This window comes from Numida meleagris, chromosome 11, assembly GCF_002078875.1.
Source record: "Numida meleagris isolate 19003 breed g44 Domestic line chromosome 11, NumMel1.0, whole genome shotgun sequence".
NCBI classification, from domain to species: domain Eukaryota; kingdom Metazoa; phylum Chordata; class Aves; order Galliformes; family Numididae; genus Numida; species Numida meleagris.
The window spans coordinates 2311086-2329774 of NC_034419.1; the positions used below are offsets into that span (position 1 = coordinate 2311086).

An 18689-nucleotide genomic window follows, 5' to 3' on the forward strand; every position below is an offset into this window, starting at 1 on the left:
CAACGAGCGGCTGCCGGCCGCGACGTCACGGCCCGGCGGCCAACGAGCGCCCGGCCCCCGCATGAGGTTACACGCGGCGGCCAACGAGCGCTCGGCGCTCCCGTGACGTCACGCATCGCCGCGGGATGTCACGCGGCGCAGACCGACGGGCGGCCCCGCCCCCCGGAGTCACGCGCTGCTCCGAGAAGTGGCACTCGGCCCGCCAATGAGCGCCGCTCTCTCCCGTGACGTCAGGACCCGGCAGCCAACGAGCAGCCCGCTGCCTGTGAGGTCACGGCCCGCAGCCAGGTCCCGCTGCGCCGTGATGTCACGGGGCTCAGCCACGGGGTGACATCATGTGCTGCCGCTGGGGCCCACCCTGGCCCTCAGCACCCCTGCCCCCCTCGCACTTGACCCCATCCCGGCCCCCCGGTACAGGTAGGTAGTCAGAAACCTCTGCCCTTCACAGTGCAGCTGGCAGCAGCAGAGCTGGGGAGGGCTCAGGCACTGCAGCCCTGCAGGCCGCCCCAGCGAGGAAGGCACAGGAGGCAGCTCAGTACCAATGCACAGCACTTTGTTTATTCCCTCAACCCAGGGTCACAGCCAGCCCAGGCCCCCGGCAGGCAGGGACGGGAACCCCCCCCACCCCGTGCGGCTGCAGTGATGGCCCCAGGGCCACAGCCATAGGGGAAGAGGAGGTGGAGCTCCAGCCCCAGCAGGGACCACACAGCAGCAGCGCTGGGGGTTGGGGCTGGACGCAGCCTCAGAGCGCTAGGCTGGCTTTGAAAGAACGACAAAAATGCCTACAGTCATGTTAAAAAAAATAGAAGTTCATACAAACAAAATTATAGGACACAGGCCAGGAAGAGAGAGGTCAGCAGCACAGGGCGCTGCCTGTTCCCCTGCAGGGTGGGGGCTCACCACCCCCCCCTTTCTCCACATCCCAGTCCAAGGCACAGCGGGACACCCCAGCTTGGCACGGGCCCCGCAGCCCTGGCAGAGGGACAGGGACCGGCCCAGCAGCAGGCACAGCTGTGCTGCAGCATCGCTGCTGGGGGCATTCCTGCCCTGAGCACAGTGAGGAGATTTTGCATTATTTACAGCACTGCTCCAGGTCCCTTCTCCCCACTTGTGCTCGCAGCCGCCCCCCGGCTGCAGATGGACAACAGAGCTCTTCCTGCAGCTCGTGGCTGCATCCCAGAGGTGCAGCTCCACCTGCAGAGGCCAACAGCAGCAGCAACTGCAGAGCTCCAAGGAGGCTGGCAGATGAGAGATCCCCATTTAAATTTCTGTGTGGAAATTAGAGAGGAGGGCTGAAATGAGGCATGAACCTGTCCGTGCGCTAGGCAGGGGGCTGGGCTCCTGCTGGCTTGCTGCAGGACCAGGCTCTGTGCAAGCACACTCAGCCCTGCTGCTCTGGGGAGCGTGGGACTTCAGTGCAGGAAAGCATCCAGCCTGCTGCAGGCAGGTTGAGGGGCAGCAGCTGGTGCTGGCCTGGAGACGTTCCTCTTGCTCTTCACTGGTAAGGGACGGAGCTCTGCAGGGCTGGTCTGAAGGTAGGGTTGTCAAGGGAAGCACACACATCAAGGTCTGGGGAAACGAGCAGCCCAGGACATGCTCCTGAGCAGCCTGAGCCACAGACCTGGGACCTAGCCGTGTACTTGCACCCAGAGGCATTTGGGTAACGCCCCCAATAACATGATTTAACTTTTGGTTTGTCTCAAAGAGGTCAGGTTGTTGGACTCAATCTCTGCAGGTTCCTTCCAAGGGAATTAAACTACCTCAAGAAAAGCTCCTTGCAGGTCAGGCTGGGCTCTGCCCCTACCCACAAGATAAGCTCAGGCACACTCCTATCCCACAATCAAGGTACACTTTCCACTTCCATGCTGTGCCCTAGTGCACAAAGCAATGTCTAAGCACAACCAACGGAGCTTCAAGATCTACCCTGCGTATCAGAGCTGGGACATTGGGCAGAGGAAGCGACAGTAGCCAGAACCTGCAGCCTCCTGGGGCACAGAGATGTTCCAGGGGCAGAGTTCTTAGAGCAAGGAGTCCTCCGTGCCTGTGATGGCACCATACAAATCTTCAGAAGCAAAATAAATATTAATGTTCTTAGTAAGCTCAGGTCTTTGATGCCTTTGCTGTCTCTGCTGAGCTCAGGCTTGTTCAGAATCAGATGCAGAGCAACATGATGGTGATTCCCTGAAGGTCCCAGCCCCAGTTGGGAAGCTCTGCCCCAGGCTACCAAGCTGGCCGAGACAGAAGGAACAGAGGAAGTGCCCCACAGCATTACTACTGCCACACAAGCTGCAGGAAAGGATACAGGCTGTATGAACTTGGTTCTGCCTCCCAAGCCGTCGTACCCCATCCTCACCTAGGAAAGACAAACAAATGTGACTGGAGCAGCACAGAGCCTTGGCTATTTCTCCTTGTCTTGGTTAGCAGGAGGAGAGCCTTGCAGGCCATGTGCTCTAGGGACAGGGTACAAGCACCTGGAAATAGTTCTCGTGCTAAGCCCTCACCTTCAGAAAAAGGCAGGCCCAAGGGTATTAGTGAAGTTTGAGTAGCTTTCTGAAGTAAGCTGAGCCTTCAAGGTTGCAGCAAAGCTTAGGATTTTTGTCACTGGGACTGATATATACAAGGAGAATGCCCAACACTCCATGGAATGGGATACAGAAGGCCATTTAATCTGCTGCCAGGTAGGGAATGACCATCTGTCATCTCCGGAGCTCCGCAGGACTGGGAGGCAGCCAGGTCACACTCCAAGATTTACTCTCCCCACACTGAATGTGGCAAGGTAAAAGCCTCATTGGCTTCCTCCTGTAGGGTAACCTCAGGACAGAAGTGTGCAGTGCCAGCCCCTGACAAGCTCACCAACAGTATTACTCACCTTGCCCACGTTCTTGTGGGGACCCAGCAAGCTACCCGACATGGGCTTTTTGGAGAAAACTGAGTTCCTGATGAATGCTGGCAGGAATCCTTTAAGGGTCTCATCCTCCAAATCGTCTCCCCAGTTCTGTCCCACAGAATAATGAGAAAAGCCCTTTAAGCAGCACGATCTGCTGAATTTAGTCTGCATACAGGCATTTCCTTCGGGTAACAGGCAGTCCTGTACCACATCAGGTCAAAGAACTACCTCCAAATCTCCCACTGGGGCTCATTTGGAGCCATGCCTGGGAGGCAGGACATTGCACCCAGCATGCCTGGGGGACAGCCCCCTTGGCAGACCCCACGCTGTGTGTTTGCCAACAAGATCTGATGCTGGATAAACTGGAAGCAGCATGTGCCCCCCCGCCCTCTCCTGCCCGATTCCAGGAGGCCTCTGAGGCAGCAACAGCGTTTCTAGGAGACAGTCAAGCAAAGCACTTTGAAGTATGTGCTGTGGTTCTGTAGATAGGCCAATCTACAGTTAGAGCATCTCCTGCATGGGAAAATGGGGCCTTTATCTCAAGCTTATTAATAGCAGAATTGAAGAGGTGATACAGAAAACAAGATCAGCCCTTTTACCTCCACTGTTTCCTTTAGAGCTTTCTTTGCCAGATTTACCACAGGAGGCCTGTAAGAAGCACAAGGAGCAAGTCAGCAGAGATTCATTGTTTGAGTGGAGCTGGCAAGGACAGACAAGGCAAAGCAAATGACGACAAAAGTTGCAGTGCGACATCAGGCAGCTGGAGAGCTATCTGATCTCACACAGCAACTTCCAAAGCAGAGAGACTTTCATCTCCTTTAGAAGCAGAAAGAAGAGGACAAACTCACTGCTTTTTATCCAGTTTCTGCTTTTTTGCAGCACTGAATGGAGATCTGCAGGGCTGGTTTTCAGGGGTGTCCACATTGAAAGCTTCATCTAGATTGATCTCATCACTGTGGGCTGGACGGTGGAGCCTTGGGTGCTGCAGTTCCACAGGAGTTGGGCTGCAAGGCCAAGCAAAGTATCAGCCATCCAGAGGCTGCCACCCATCAGACAGAAGAGAGGAAGATGGAGCTACAAGCTACACCATTTAGTTAACACAACAGCAGCAGGACTGGGATCTGAACCCCACTCTGTTTACCAGTTCCAGAAAGGACAAACCAAACCCCACAGTTCATAGTCAAAGTCTCAAACCATCGTTCAACCTTCAAACACCTCAGCTCACAGCAGCAGCAGTCCAAGCCCAGGGAAACACCCCAGCACACTTCTGGTAAGCATACATAATCCAGTTTGCTGTACTGGGCTCATAGCACTGGCTGCCAGAAAGAGGCTCACTAAATTATAAAGGATGCCAGACCAAGTCTCAATCATTCTAGGCTCTGCTTAGCAAAGACCTCTAGCCCCTCTATACCAGGGCATGCTTGCTGGAAGGCCAACCCCAAGGCAACCAGAAGAGAAGCTTTAGGGATATTTTTCTGGCAGGGCAGAGTGGCAAAAAGTTTGTCTAAACTTAGTTCTTTCTTCTATACCAACCTGATGCAAACCCACCAAAATATGCACGTCTTCAGGCAAGCCAAACACCACCTCGTCAGCAACAAGAAAACACAGTATAGAAGAAAGATGACTATGGCAGTGCCTGCCAGGCCAGCACGCTTCTGCCTCCCCAGTCAGTACTTAGTTAAACTGCTGGACGTGCCATTCACCACACTTGGCCTGTATCCGAGCATGCTCTTCACTGACCTTTCAAAGACTAGCCGGCTGAGTGTCTCTCTGGTTACGGATGGCACTTTCAGAGTGTCCTGCAGGATGTCTATCTTCTTCTTCAGACTCTGGAGGGAGGAGGAAAGGCAGACAGTGAGACAAGGAAAGATTTAGTAGCAGATCCTTCGCCCCTCTCCCATAGTGAGCATCGGCCGGAGCTCAGAGGTGGGGCAGATGAAAGCAGTAAGGTGGGCTAGGTCCAAGCAAAACCCAGCACAGCTCCTGGCATTGCTGCTGAAGGCCGTGGCCAGCTGCCAGTTACTGCAGACTGAGGAATGATATTCTCACCAAGATCTCCTTGTCTGCGTTCTTCAGATCCTTCTGGGTGCTCTTTAACTCCTCCTTTGTCTTCTCCAACTCTGAAACTGTTTTCTGCAGCTGCAGAATAAATAACACCAAACAGCAGAGTGCTGGTTACAACACACAGGTAAAGGAGACTGTGGATCCCCATGGGAACGGTGTGCTCCATGGCACACACTACTTTCCCCTGTTTTAGGGCTCGATTTTCCCATGGCAGTCTCTCCAAATCAGAGCAATCCGATTCCTGCTCATTTCCTCAAGCTGCCTGCAGAGGGATCTCCAGGGCTGCTTGCCCAGCATAAGCCTTCACACAGCATCCTTGCCTGACGGTGACAGCTTTTCCATGTTCTAACACTTGGCGGCTCCATTCTGAATTCCTGCAGGACTTAGCACGCACCACATCACAGCATTACAAACCACAGGCCGGACGCTGGCTGTGCCTCAGCAGTGCTGGCACACGGACAAGCCTGATTCAACAGGAGAGCATGCCAGGAGCCGGGGGCTGAGAGGTGGCCTGGCACCACATTAAGGGCTTGAAGTGGGGTCAGGAGCCTGGGCCAGCCCACAAAGTGGCAGCACAGTCAGCTCTCTGCCAGCCAAACCCGGAGCTCACTGACTCGCATCCTCCTGACTCAAGCTAGTGATTGCAGTTTGGCACGGACTCGGCCAGAAACAGGTCAGCTCCAGCAGCAACACTTCTTGTAGGGAGTTAACTCACTTAAGAGCAGCTCAGTATTCCAAGAACCTCCTCCTCTGTTTGAGGGGACCACAACAGCTATGGGTGGGTAACAAAAATAGGCCAAATCCACCCACAGTCTCTCACTTTGTGAGCCTGGACTCTGGCACACCCCAGGGAACACCTGTGCCTTGGAGAGCAAGGCTACACAGACACGTATCATGGCAACTTGCTACCAAAACAGTGATTCCCAGCCTGGGCCAACAGAACCCAGCCAGGCTGGAGCAGGGGCAGCACAGCAGTAGGGGCATATCTGCAGCTCTGTGCCAAGCCAGGGCTAAGCCCTGCTCAACTGGTGCTGGCTCAAACCTCCTTTCCACTCCTCCCGGGGCCCTGACTCTGCAGCAGAAGGGGTTGGTGGCTGTATAAGCTCATGCTCAGCCTGGCAGGACAAAGGCAGTGCTGCTTCTGGAACCCAGTGAATGCAGCAAGCACCTGCGTGCTGCTGTGTTCCAGCCCAGGCTGGCTCTGCACATGCTGCCCCAGCAATGTCCTCAGAGTCCACAGTGCTGATAACAGCCCGTGAGCTGTGAACAGCATCACACCCTGACCCAGAAACCCCAGCCTGACACTTCCATGCCACCTGTGCTGCTCAAGCAGAGCTCACTGTGGGAGGGAGTCACTGCACAGGGCTGGAAGCATATTTGCTGAGAGGGACCTACAGACCAGATGCCACCCTTATGTCTCTCGTGCTCTCCTTTTACCTTACTGTTGACAGAGAATAGCTCCTTCTTCTGCTTCTCTGTCATCTCATTAGAGATCTTCCGAGCCTCCTTCAAGTTCTCATATTCCCTGAAAAGAGAGCAGAAAAATCACGCTGCCTTTCAAGACGATTGAGCTAGAACTTCTCAGAGACCCTCAGTTTGAAGTTCTGCAACTCCAGAACCACCGGAGAAAACCTGGGACACACAAAATCCTTCAGGGAATTGAGCTGAGTGTACCAACACAGACCAACGGCGTAACAAACATCACCACACGCAGCAGGGAAAAACAGCTACAAAGGATGCCATGCAGGGCACACACAGGATTCACCAACAAAATGGAAACTGGATTCAGAAATATTTCAGTTGCCAGTGGAAGAGATGGACAAAAAACAGAGCAGCCTCTGTGCTTGCAGCAAATAGAGAACTCTGCTTTAGATGACTTTACAGAGGCTTCATACTATTGGCCACGCACATTGTTCCCAATTACACCACAGGGACACTTGCCTCATTACAGCTTTGTATCAAAGCTGCAATTATTCAGCTGCCATCAGAATGGACCCAGAGAAGCTGTGGTTTTGCTCAGCAGGACCAGAAGCATTTCCAGGTAGGGGACGGCAGCGCTGCAGATCCCATGTGCCAGCGTGTGGCATTCTCAGAGCACTTCAGGCCACAGCTGCACAGTGCAATGCAGCAGAGAGTGCAGCCCAGAGCTCCTCATCCTCCCATTTCCCCCCAGGCGTGAGAAGAGAACTGAGGGAATAATAATCACCGCAGAGGTGCACTGACAACTCTGGAGACAGTTCCCATGGTGACACGCATGTCACTACAGTGACAACAGGAACGGTTCAGTGTGACAGGCTCCAATCTAGGTCCCCAGGATCTGTCAGTCAAAGCCCAAAGGAGGCCCAGACAGGGACAAGAGCCCCGCAGAGTCCGTGTGCCTGCTGGGACTCAGCAGCAGGTTCTCTCCCCACAAGCCCAGGGCAGCACGAGCAGCCCATGCCGAGCCTGAAGCACTCACTTCTTCAGTGAGACGCAGTAGACCGCAAGCTGCTCCACTGCTGCCTGCCCAACTCCCATGTCTCTGATCATCTCTTCCACTTCGGGGCGCTGGCTCTGAAGCAACAATTCAATCCTGCAATAAAATAAGAAAATGTACCTTCAGCTCATGAGTCACAAACAGAGCAGGGAAGACGTCTGCAGCCCTGCTTCCTCCAGGGAGCTCACACAGCCTAAGCTCCTGGATGTAGGGGTGGCAAAGAGATGCAACTGCCCCACCACAAGGAGGGTTTCTTTGCTAGGACAAAGCAGCACTACACGGACTGACTAGAGAAGAGACAGCTGTACACACACGCTACGCTTGGAGCTGACACCCCAACTTGTAGACCCTACACCCATGCAGCTGACTCCGTATTCCTGGGCTGGGATTTGAGCTTTGCCCCAGAACCCTCTCCAGTAACAGCAACAACACATAGCCATGCTCGGAGGCCTTGGAGACAAGGCCAGTCTGCAGAGAGTATCGTGTCCTGGTGCTGTTTAGGGAGAGCAGCTGCCTGGAAAGGAAGTTGGGCTAAGAGCACAGCCAGGCAAAGCCTGCTAATGCAGCAGTTGCCAGCCTTACAGGGTAAGGAGGCCCAGCAGTCCCAGCATGTGGGGCTGGGAGATGCAGCAAGCACAGCAGGACCTCTCCCATCCTCTTGGAGACGGGGAGAGGCATGCAGCCCAGCCTGCGAGGCCCAGGATCTCACCGCTCCATGGTTCTCAGCTTGTTTCGCAGGCGGTGGGCCTCTTCCTTTGAACTTCTGTTATCCTCCTGCTGCTGCTCCAGGAATTTCATCTGTTTCTGCAGAGAAGCAAGCACACACAGACCGTCAGGAAGGCTCCAGGGATTGTTAGCAAAACATCCTGGCTTATGCGCACTGCGGGCAGCTGGGAGCATACATTGGCTCTTAATGCTATCACCACCTCAGCAGCCCAGGATTACGGCGAATTTAGCTCCCTCCCCGCCGCACCCCGAGCTCAGCTCCTCGCTAGCGCAGCAGGGTCCGAGTGCTCATCGCAAGAGGAGCCTGGTGCTGAAACTGCTTTGCATCCTCTATCTGTGGGGCTGGGCAGCACTCTGTGCACAGTACAGCGACGATGTTTTTCAAAAGCAAGGGAGTTCAAAGCAGGCAAACCTCGCTAGTGCGTTCTGCTCCCTAAATAGCTGAGCCCTTTGCTTTAGCCTTCCAATTTTCCTTGCTCTTAGCTGCTTAAAGCAGAAATATGAATGCTGCACGGGTCTCTCCTGCAGATCTCAGCCAAGCCAGATGCCTAGCTGGGTGCTTCTCTCACCCACCTGGGGTGGCCACGAGTCTCACAGCCAGCACCTTTCCAGGCTTTCCAGCAGCAGGCAGCATTAGCAGCAAACCTCAGCTGAGCAAAAAAAAACACAGAAGCCAAGCAGCTGTGATAACGTTGGGACTCTGCAGAGCTGCAGGCTCACATCTTGCGCTTCCTTAAGCAGAGCCCACCTTAGGCTGCTGCTGACCAGTGGTCTCCACACTCTAGATCCCCAGGCCAGGTCAGAGCAGGGCCTGGTAGCAAACCATTACACGAAGGTTCAGCAGCAGCTGGCAGAAGATGGGACCAGCTCACTGCCTGTAGGCTTGACCTGCCTCACAGCTAGTTAAGCCTCTGTTTTTAGTGCAGAAGTTCAGTGCTTTAATCTTTAAATGATGCATGTAAGACATTGCCTGGCATTCAGCTGGGAAACACTGTACGCCACAGAAAAGATGCCCTCAGGTCCCTACTCCTGCCCTTCCTGGCTTTCATTAAGAACACTTGAGCATACTCAGAGGGTATGCACAAGCACAGAGATCTTGAGCTGAGAAGCAGGTACCAACTTCCACTGCCACAGTTGTTTCTCCGAAGTAGGAAGCATCAATACTATCCTGCCACTGGTATATCCGAGATCCCAGGAACAGCTTAGGCATGCCAGGCTGCCTTTAGATCCAAGAAGATTGAATCTAACCCAATGGGCAGGCAAAAAAAAACTTGTGCCAGCCCACAACAAGGCCTGTGTAGCATTGATTCCTTACTTTTATCTCCTGCCCTGTGACAGCACCCGACAGCTAATGTCAGGCAAACTTCAAGTGGTTCCTCCACAAAGAGCCCAGCTGTTCTGTATGTGGCATGCAGCCCATCTACAAGTTCTCCCTGGCTGCATGGCCTCGCAGGTCAAGGAATGTTATGTAGTGTAGGCTCTCTCTACCCAAGGGGCAGAGATTTAAGGAATTGCCTAAACTCTCCGTGCTCACAGTTAGCTTTCAGCACACAGCAGAGACAGCCCAGCACAAAGTCAAGGCCACGCTGCTCACCACAAGACATCCCAGCCAAGAGGCTCTTGTTCTTACCCCCCTTCCACTTGCTGTTTATGCACAATGCATGACTATGCACTGAGTCACTGCACGCTGAAGCACAACAGGAATATTTGATCCCTGGACTTCGCACATTACTAACCTAATCGAAGGAAAGCCCTGGCAACAGAACCGAGACAGGAGAGTTAGCTGGATCAAATCCCACTCAGCTAAAGCTTGCAACTCCCCCTCCATACATTTCAGTTTGATTTCTCCTCTGATCAAACCAAGAAACTAATTTTCCTTGAATCCCGTCTGGCCAAAACCCATTTCAGAAGAACATTCTACCACAGGGAGCCAGTGCTTCCGCAATGGGGCGCGGGGGCCAGCTCCCACTCTCCGCTCACACCGCTACCTTTATGATCAGCACTGCAGCAGCACGGCTCAGCCAACACCCCCAGGCTGGGCTGGGGGCCGCCCAGCCCCAGCTACCACTGCCCTGAGCACACAGCCATTACACACAGCCACGGGCCTGGGTTTTATACCTCTGAATCACCCTCAGCATGGCGCGCAGCCAGGACCTCCAGACCGGCATCACTGCTCACTTTGGGTTAATAAACCCAAAAAGAAAACCCAGCTCCGCTGCCTTCCTGTTACTCAGAGACTGAAGTGGCAGGCGTCTCGAGGTACCCGACCCAAACTCCCTCCAGCACCGAGTAGTCTCTATATTAGCACGGCCTGAAGAGAAGCTGAACAAAATTAACGTTGATTGTGCAATGAGTAGAGCCAAAATCCTGCAAGGGATGGGAGAGGTACCTTGAGAGAGGAACACAGCATCTCTGTCTCTCCCAGCACCTTCTGGAGCGACTCTATCGTGGCATTGCGCACATCCAGAGTATCCCGCAGCCCGTCCACGATGGCCTGGCATTCCCGCTTCTCTTTCTCTGGAAGAAAAAAATAAATAAATCATGGTCCAGAAACCCAGATGCCAGCAGCCCCACATGCAACAGCAGCCTCAGGCTCCAGGCTGCTAGGAGTTGGCCAGTCCTGTAGAGACCCATTTCCCTAAATGCTGTCTGCAACTGGGCTTGTAGCGAGCAATTGCTTCTCCCAGTGCCAGCAGGCTTCAAGATTTTCTTCAGTGAAGATAACATGTTCCCTTTAATAGCTTTCCAGCGCCAGTCCTGCTAGCATTAAGCTGATGTATCTTAACTCCTGCGTGCTCTTCAAGCCAGGCGTGCGCAGGAGAACTGCTCTCTGGAGTCACGCTGAGCTGGAGAGCTGAGCCCTGAGCTCATCCTCTCCACGCAGAGCATGGCGTGCAGGGCAGCCCTTTGGGGGCTGCAAACAACCAGCCTGCTCACACAGGGACGGCAGCGCTGCGTCACCGTGCTGCTGCACCTACCCCACAGCACCGGCGGCATGGTGCACCCACCTCCTCGTGCAGGAAACCCAGCACAAGGCACACACCTTTGACCACCAGGGAGAAGATTGCAAAAACAGTGCCAGATTTCCATTTGTTTTGGTGAGACAAGTGAGGAACAGCTCACAAAGCAACAACCATCGTCAGCAGCTGACAGAGCTAAGCAGGGAACAGCCAGTTCAGCTGCTGGGCAACGAGAAAAAGCAGTAAGCCCTCAGTGCAACTCTGGTGAGAGCAGGGTAGAGTCTCGAGCTCCTTCTGGCTTTGTCAAAATTGCCTGTGGCTCCAGCCTGACAATAGCAGGGAGCCACTCAGCACCCCTCCAGAAGGGCCATTCCTCCAAGCAATCCATTTTCAGGTTGTGCCACCACATCCCACGGAAGCGTGGCACTGCTGGACCACAGTAAGGGAGCCACATGGGACTGGAGAAGATCAGGAAGAACATATCCCCAAAGAAACACACAGAAGGCTGGGGAGGTGTCAAGGAAACACGTTTCTTAGTAAAGCATTTTTTCTCCATTGATCTGAATAACTTTTCCTCACCAGAGGCAGCAGAGCCTGGAGCTGCTCCCCTGCACTTGCAAGGACTCCACATCCACCAGCAGAGCCAGGGCTTCCCTTTCCTCCGATCCCAGCTGCCCAGAGGCAGATGGCAGGAGTCAAACCTCCCCATGCTGCAGGAATGAGTTCTCAGCTCATTCCAAGTGCCTCCCACTGCTCCTGCTGGGTCTGCACAGAGCTCCGCACCTCTGGAGCCATTTGCAAGCTGATCAGAGACTGGCAATTACACAGTTACGCTACAGCACAGAGCGCAGAGCACATCTTTAAGAGGAGAATTTATACACAAGAACCACCAGAGAGCAGAGTGCCCATAGCAAAGGAGGCAGGAGGTGGGAAGGAACTGCTTCTTCCCAATATGAAAAGAGAATGGGACGGGGAATGTCACATCCAACCTCTACTCACCAGAAGCTGAGAAGATGAGCAGGCCTTCAAGCAGTTTTTCTTGGATAACATCCTAGCAATAGTCCCAGCCACCTTCCCCAGAAGATCTGGCTCTCTACCAAGTCACTACATTCAACCGAGCTGGCAAGAGAATGAGCCTCAGAATAGAGACGTGCAGGCTGTGCAAACCTGCTCTTGGGCTAAGGACCGAATCCTCAATCTACTGGCTAGCTGAGTCTGTCTCGTGCAGGGAAGGCAGAGGAAAGACGACTCTCAGGGCGTGGGTGAGCCCCCGGCATTCTTTAAAGATTTTTCCTTTCTGCTAGTGTGTCTTTGGATTTCTGTCACTCAGACTGACATTTTCCTTTCACTGCTCATGACTCATGTCCTGATGACAGGCTGCCTACAGACGATGCTTGAAACCCATCGACAAGTCTCCAGGGCTTTTGCTTTTCCTGCCTCCCTCAAACATCCTCTAAAATTAAAGATGGGAGAAATGGAAGTGCACACAGCAAACTCCGTCTGCTCTTCAACTGACACATGTGGCACTGCAACAGCCAAACAAAACCCAACACCTTCCCACTGCAGCTCGGGCACCACTGTAGCTGTTGGAAGGAACAAGCCTTTGGCACATGCAGCTGAGAGCTTCCCGGTGCTCAGACCACAGGTTTTGCTTTCAGCAAGCTTACCCCAGAGAGAGCAGTGCTGGACTTTCATAGCTCTTAATCAAGGAGAGGAATAAAAAAACTCTTTAAAAACATCACATATTTGTCTAAATTGGCAGAGGGAGGACACCCCTGTTACAGCTGAGCTGAGCTAGTTTGTGGACTCTGGCTCTGCTATACAGGTTTTATGTAGCTTTGGGCAGGCTCTCCTCAAAAAGAAGCTCTGAAGAAGCTGCTCCAGCAGAACAGCTCGCAGCCTGCACCGTGCCCTCAGCTTCAGGCTTTGGGCACACGCTCCTCAGTCCTGGAGGAAGCAGTTCAGGCAGGCAGAGCCCAAGGCCTGCTGGCAGCTGAAACTCACCTTTCATGGAGAGCTGAGCCTTCACCTTGTCCAGCTCATTCTGAAACACAACACAGAAAACCTGATTAGGAAACAGCCTGCAGAGAAGCTTTCACCATATCTTCAAAGGACCCGAGAGGTTTCTCGGCAGGACATTTGCACCAGCCATGTGCTAAGAATAGCATGCATTAGCAGCAAGCACCAAGTTACAAGCAAGTATTATCACAGGGAACGCAAAGAGCACCTCCAACTGGCATTCTTCAGGGAGAGAAGAGACGATCCCAGTTTTGTCTTAGCCTTGTCAACCCTGCGTTTCTCACACTGTCAGTCATCTTGTTTTAGCTGAATAATTTTGGAAGGCTCTCAGTGAAACACAGGAAATCAGACAGGAAGAATTTTTATAATGTTTTACCTAAACAAGGCAATAAAACAGGGATGTTGCCAGACTATCTGGATCAAGAGCCACTTTGAACTGACGTGAACTTGAGCCGTGTGCAGGTGGGAGACATGAAAGCACATCCAAACATCTGAAAAGGTGGCAAAGTGTAAGATTAAAGGCACCACCAGCATTCTGATGGACACTAAGTCACTGCAGTGTGAGATGCTGATATCAGCTAACAGCTGAGCCAAATGGCCATAAACAGATCGCCAATAAACCCATCTATACCGAACAGTGGGCATGTAACGTCCCCTGGGCACTCCAAAGGCCTGGGGGAGGTCAGGCATTTCCAACATCTTCATTAAGGATTGGAGAGAGGGAGCAAATACTTGTGGTTTAAATTATGGATGAAGTGATATAACCTATGAACGCTGGCAAATAGCCAAAGGATGGATAGAGAGTTCGTAAAGGTAGGCAATATATATATATTTATACGTATATTTATAACTCACACCACGTTATGGATAGGGGGAGGGAAAGAAAATAGAGGAAAGAGTCAACAGAAGATGACTTGAAAAGCTGTGTTAGAGCTGCAGAGGAAAGCACATAACAAGCCAGGCAGGAACTGCAGTGGAATAAAACCACAATAAAATGCCAACACAGTACTGAAGCCGAGCACACAAATCTGTGCAGCCTGGAACGCTACATGCAAATCTGAGCTGAGAATAGCAATAGCAGTGACCATGGATCTGACAGGACCAGAGCAAAGCTCTGCTAGCGACAGCAAAGGCAGGAAGGAGAGCATGGGATCTAAAGCTGGGTAAGCAGAAGGGACAGAGGGTAAAGCCTTGCAGAGCTGACTTGGATTTGCCCCCAGGGGGACAACAGAGGGCTGAGGTAGAAATAGCTCTGCTGCAGGAACTATTCTGATGCAGCCTCCTCTGAGTCCTATTCAGGAACGATTAGTGAGCTCACAAGATGTGCTAATTAGCATGATAGCAAAAGAAATCCTGGGCTACCGCAGGCAGCTATGTAACATTACCTCATTCATCAACTTAATCTGAAATCCCTCATCTTCCACCACTGTTCCTAAAGGCTGCTCCCAATTTTCACTCCTCTGATAGATGCAAGCTCCCTTCTCTCTCTGCCAGCCTGATTACAAGGGAATGCTGCCACAAGATATTGCAACCACAAGCAGTCAGCTGTCCTCCCAGGTTTCTGCCTTCCCTGGCAGGTTTATAGGCAGGAACCCTCCTCCTGCCTCCCCTTTACCAAGCTGTACAAAGTACCCCAACCTCCTTCGTAAGATGGGCTCTCAGCTCCCCAGATCACAAGCAACTAAGATACTGGTCTCCAGCAAGCCCTGGTGCAGTTACTCCCCAAAACTAACGTTTCTGCTCTCTCAGCAGCCATACAGAGACTGTTCTGATCGCTGAGGACCATCTTTAAAAGCAGTACAGGAAAAAAAAAAAAAAGAAACACAAACAGGCTCAGCACTGAAAAGCTGAGATATGCCGCAGCGCTCAACCTGTGGTCTGCATCTACTCCAGGGAACCAAGTTACCTTCAGAGTGTCAGCTGAAACCGATCCCTGGCAGTCGGAAGCAGAGCAGCCTCCGCTCTCATTCAACCCCAAGCATTTCAGAGCCAAAGTGAGAGTGGGGATTAGCGAAGACTGATAACTCAAAAGATAATTTGGATAATTCTGCATCAAAATGCTGCAAGGCAGTTCTTCCAACCACTTCTAGCTGGGTACATAACAGGTTTGTCTCCCCAGGATGACACAGCTTCACCCTCGGCTTTCTAGCACACAGAAGCACACTCTCTCACCCCAGCCCAACTTTGTCATGGCAAGAGGCCAAGCTCTCATTTCAGGGCATCTGCAGGCTGCACAGATATAGCTCCAGCTGATTACACAGCTGACTGATTGGAGCAAGCCAGAGCTACCCATGGGGCAGCAGTACCCCTACCAACCAACTGCGTTCCTCTAGACAGAAAATATTTGGTTCTTCCCTATTAAACAGTGACCTCAGCTCCCTCATTAGAAAATCTGCGTGCTTCGGTCTAGACACTGCTCTAATGGCAACAAAATAAACTTTGTAGGAGGCTCTGTCTTGCTGCCCTGCAAGCCCTTATGAGAGGAAGAGAGCCAGGCTTCAGCACAGTCTGCATGGAGGGGAAAGCTGAGGGAACCCATCTTGGACCCTGGGGAACGGATAAGAGGAAAAAAGAAAGCTTTTCTAGGGCATTTTTCACCATTCAGCCCATCACTGAGTCACTCATCTATTTACACTTATGAGAACGGATCTGAATGCGTCCTAAAGGCAATGTTTACCTCCTTCAAGCCACTGCTTTGCATCTTAGGCGCACAGCTTCGAGTGCCCAGAGATGCTTTTTCATTTCCTCCGCACGCATATTTGGTCTCCAGTTTCTTTATTAGTGGTCTTTGAGAAAGACAGTGCTACTGACATCACAGTCTGGCTTGCTTTATTTTAAAAACATACGATATACATATAGCAGTTGCCATGACAATGCTAATTATGGTAATTACTGCACATGCTGATTCTAAACACAAGAGGGTACAAGCATCCCATTATACCAAGGTCAACTGATGACTTTTTTTGGAACAGATAACTCCACCACATAAGGAGCCATGCTTCATCCATATTAAGCAATGGAGTAGAGCGCAGAACAGCCTCTCTGCATTAATCCCTCCTCGCACCCAGCTCTCCACAGCAGAGTTTGGCACTTGGAGAACATTGCTCAGCTCTTCCACTCCAGCCTGGAATCCCCATGGGGACCCAGCAGCAGCACTGCATGCTCCTGAGGGCACAGCTTCTGACAGTCCACTTCCTAATGTCTCACGGGAAACCAAGTCACCATTGCTGTCCCACTTCCTTACAGGCCCATGCAAATAAACCCACCTGCCAAGCCACAGGTACCTGCAGCAGATCATCGAATTCATCACTTTTCCTCACCTGCATTTTGGCAAAAGCTCTGTAGTCACTTTCCCACACAACCAGTGAGAGGAGCTTTGAGATTCAAGGGCGAAGCAGCAGTCAGATACTTATTTGATTCTGCTTCAGGAGGCTTCCAAGTTAAGAACGAACCATAAGAAAGAACAATGAAGCAGAACAGGCGGCTTCTTGAGTCGCTATCTGAGATTTGGTCAGGGTAAACCACCACATGGAGACTGCCTCATGACAGAGCTTGGACTGGACCACAGTGGAAAACACAGACAGGCAGGAGACACTGAAGTACTTCAGGTCTGAAATGCGAGCATAGCACAGCAAGCACCAGCAGCTCAGGAAGCAGCTGGTGGCAAAGAACCAGCAGCCCTGGACACATGTTTCCACCACAGGATAGAAGAACCCCATCAAATACCTGTAAGGTCTCTGCATCCAGTGCTGTCTGCTCCTCCAGGGCAACATCAAAAAACAGCTTACTGATTATGTGTCTTTTGCTGACCTAGAGACAGAGAGGGCAGAGGTTGACTGGCACAGACATGAAGAAACAGTACCTACAGAAGATGCATGCAGGGGGAGAAGGTGCCACCTTGTCACAAGGCCACAGTAGGCATGTCAGTCCACGTGCAATACCAACCCCGGCGATATCCTGCTTCTGCTCAGCAGCACAACTGCAGGCCCCCCACTCAGTTTTGGGAGCATGGCTCCAGCCAAGCTCCTGAGTTGTAGCAGAAAGATTCAGGCACTTCTGAATCGAGCGCAGTCTGTTCTCTGGCAGCTAAGGCCCAAGCAGCTGACGCTGAGCTAACATGATGCCAAATCCAAAGACAGAAGTACGTGCTGCTTTCTGCAGGCAGAAGGTGCTGTAATTGAATTTGATAGCTCTCCACACCTCCCCCATGCAGTTACAGCTTTGTGTTTTAAGTATTATATACAGTCATGACACCAGCTAATTGCATAGTTACTGCTACATAAGATGTTATTTCGCGATAACTCCATGGTAACCCAGAGATGTAAGAGGCAGTGAAGAACAGAGGGAATCAACAAGTCAGGGAAGGAACAGGGGCCAAGACCTTGCGAGGAAGAAAAGCACGAGCGCAGAGCAAGTCCCAGTGACAGCAGGCTGGAAACTTGCACCAGACCCCTCCTTCAGCTGTGTGCACCAAGCCCTGCAAGGCAGCGAGGCCGATAACGCAGCAGCTTCCAGATAAGTGCAGCACCTCCCTTGTCAGCATACTACGTCCATGCTCCTCAATGAGGGCAGCAAAGCCAAGACCCGATGCTAAGGACCTTGGCAGCAGGCCGTCTGCCTGACAGCTTCCCCAGTGACACAGCTCTGAGGCTCTGGGGTTTCCTTCCTGTTCTTCCTATCATTACACCAAACCACGAAGACCCAAAAGCTCCATCACGGGCATGAGCAGGGCACGCTCGCATCCATCCAGCTTTCCCCTCCGTCCCCACAGGCCCAGGGCTCCAGGCCGGAGGCTCCCACAGTGCACGGTGCCACAGAAACGCGGCGCCGACAGCGAGTGCGGTACCTGGATCCTGCACTGTGGGCAGGTGCGGCTGGGCGCCGTGTCGAACCACTGGAACAGGCTGCGGAGGGAGAGGAAAACGGCAGGTCAGACCGACACCGCCCGCGGGCCGAGCTACAGCCGAGCGGGAAGGCCGCGCCCGGGGCCCGGCCCCGCCGCCTGAGGAAGAGGCGGCTCCCCCCGCCCGCCGCTCACCAGGCCCGATGGAAGGTGTGCCCGCACGGCACAGCGGCCACGTCGCGCGCGTTGTCGAAGAAGTCAGAGCAAATGGTGCAGTGCGCGCGGATCGGCATGGCGAGACCGGGAGCGCGGAGGCCGCGCGGCGCCGCGCGATTCAAACCCGGCCGCCCGGCCGCCACTTCCGGTACAGGCCGGAAGTGACCTCACGAGGCTCGCGCTCGGCCCGCTCCTCGGGGGCGCGTCTTGCCGGCCGCCCGGCCACGCCCCCGCCGCGGGGCGCTCCGAGTCCGCCCGACGGCCGAGCGGGCCCCGCTCCCCACGCCGCCACGGGCACGGCGAGCCCGGCCTAGCGCCGCCAACGCAGCGGCCCGCCCTCAGCCCGGCCCTCCTCGGCCCACCCTGCCCTCGCCCACCCCGGCCCTCCCGGGCAGCGTCTCCTCACGGAGGCGGGCGGGCGGCGCTGCTGCTTTCTCAGTTTGCCCTCGGCGGGGTCTTTATTTGCCGGAGATACAGAGGCCGCGGGGCGCGGCATGC

At 53.3% G+C, this 18689-nt stretch overlaps 2 protein-coding genes across 2 annotated transcripts in view; both read right to left on the reverse strand.

Annotated features, from left to right (window-relative positions):
* Nucleotides 395-18356, reverse strand: TRAIP (TRAF interacting protein). The gene is made up of 15 exons (XM_021409849.1): nt 18171-18356; nt 17979-18036; nt 16859-16942; nt 13118-13157; nt 10543-10670; nt 8137-8231; nt 7410-7523; nt 6389-6476; nt 4937-5026; nt 4628-4716; nt 3736-3891; nt 3487-3535; nt 2870-2995; nt 2303-2353; nt 395-1529 (listed from the first exon to the last, which is right to left on the reverse strand). Exons 1-15 carry the CDS (start codon nt 18266-18268, stop codon nt 1413-1415), a joined length of 1383 nt encoding a protein of 460 aa, XP_021265524.1. The 5' UTR covers nt 18269-18356; the 3' UTR covers nt 395-1412.
* CAMKV (CaM kinase like vesicle associated) overlaps nt 18310-18689 on the reverse strand; it is a 4400-nt gene continuing 4020 nt past the window's right edge. The window contains exon 11 of the mRNA XM_021409638.1: nt 18310-18501. Coding sequence (XP_021265313.1) covers nt 18310-18501 — 192 coding nt within the window. The remainder of the gene's footprint in view (nt 18502-18689) is intronic.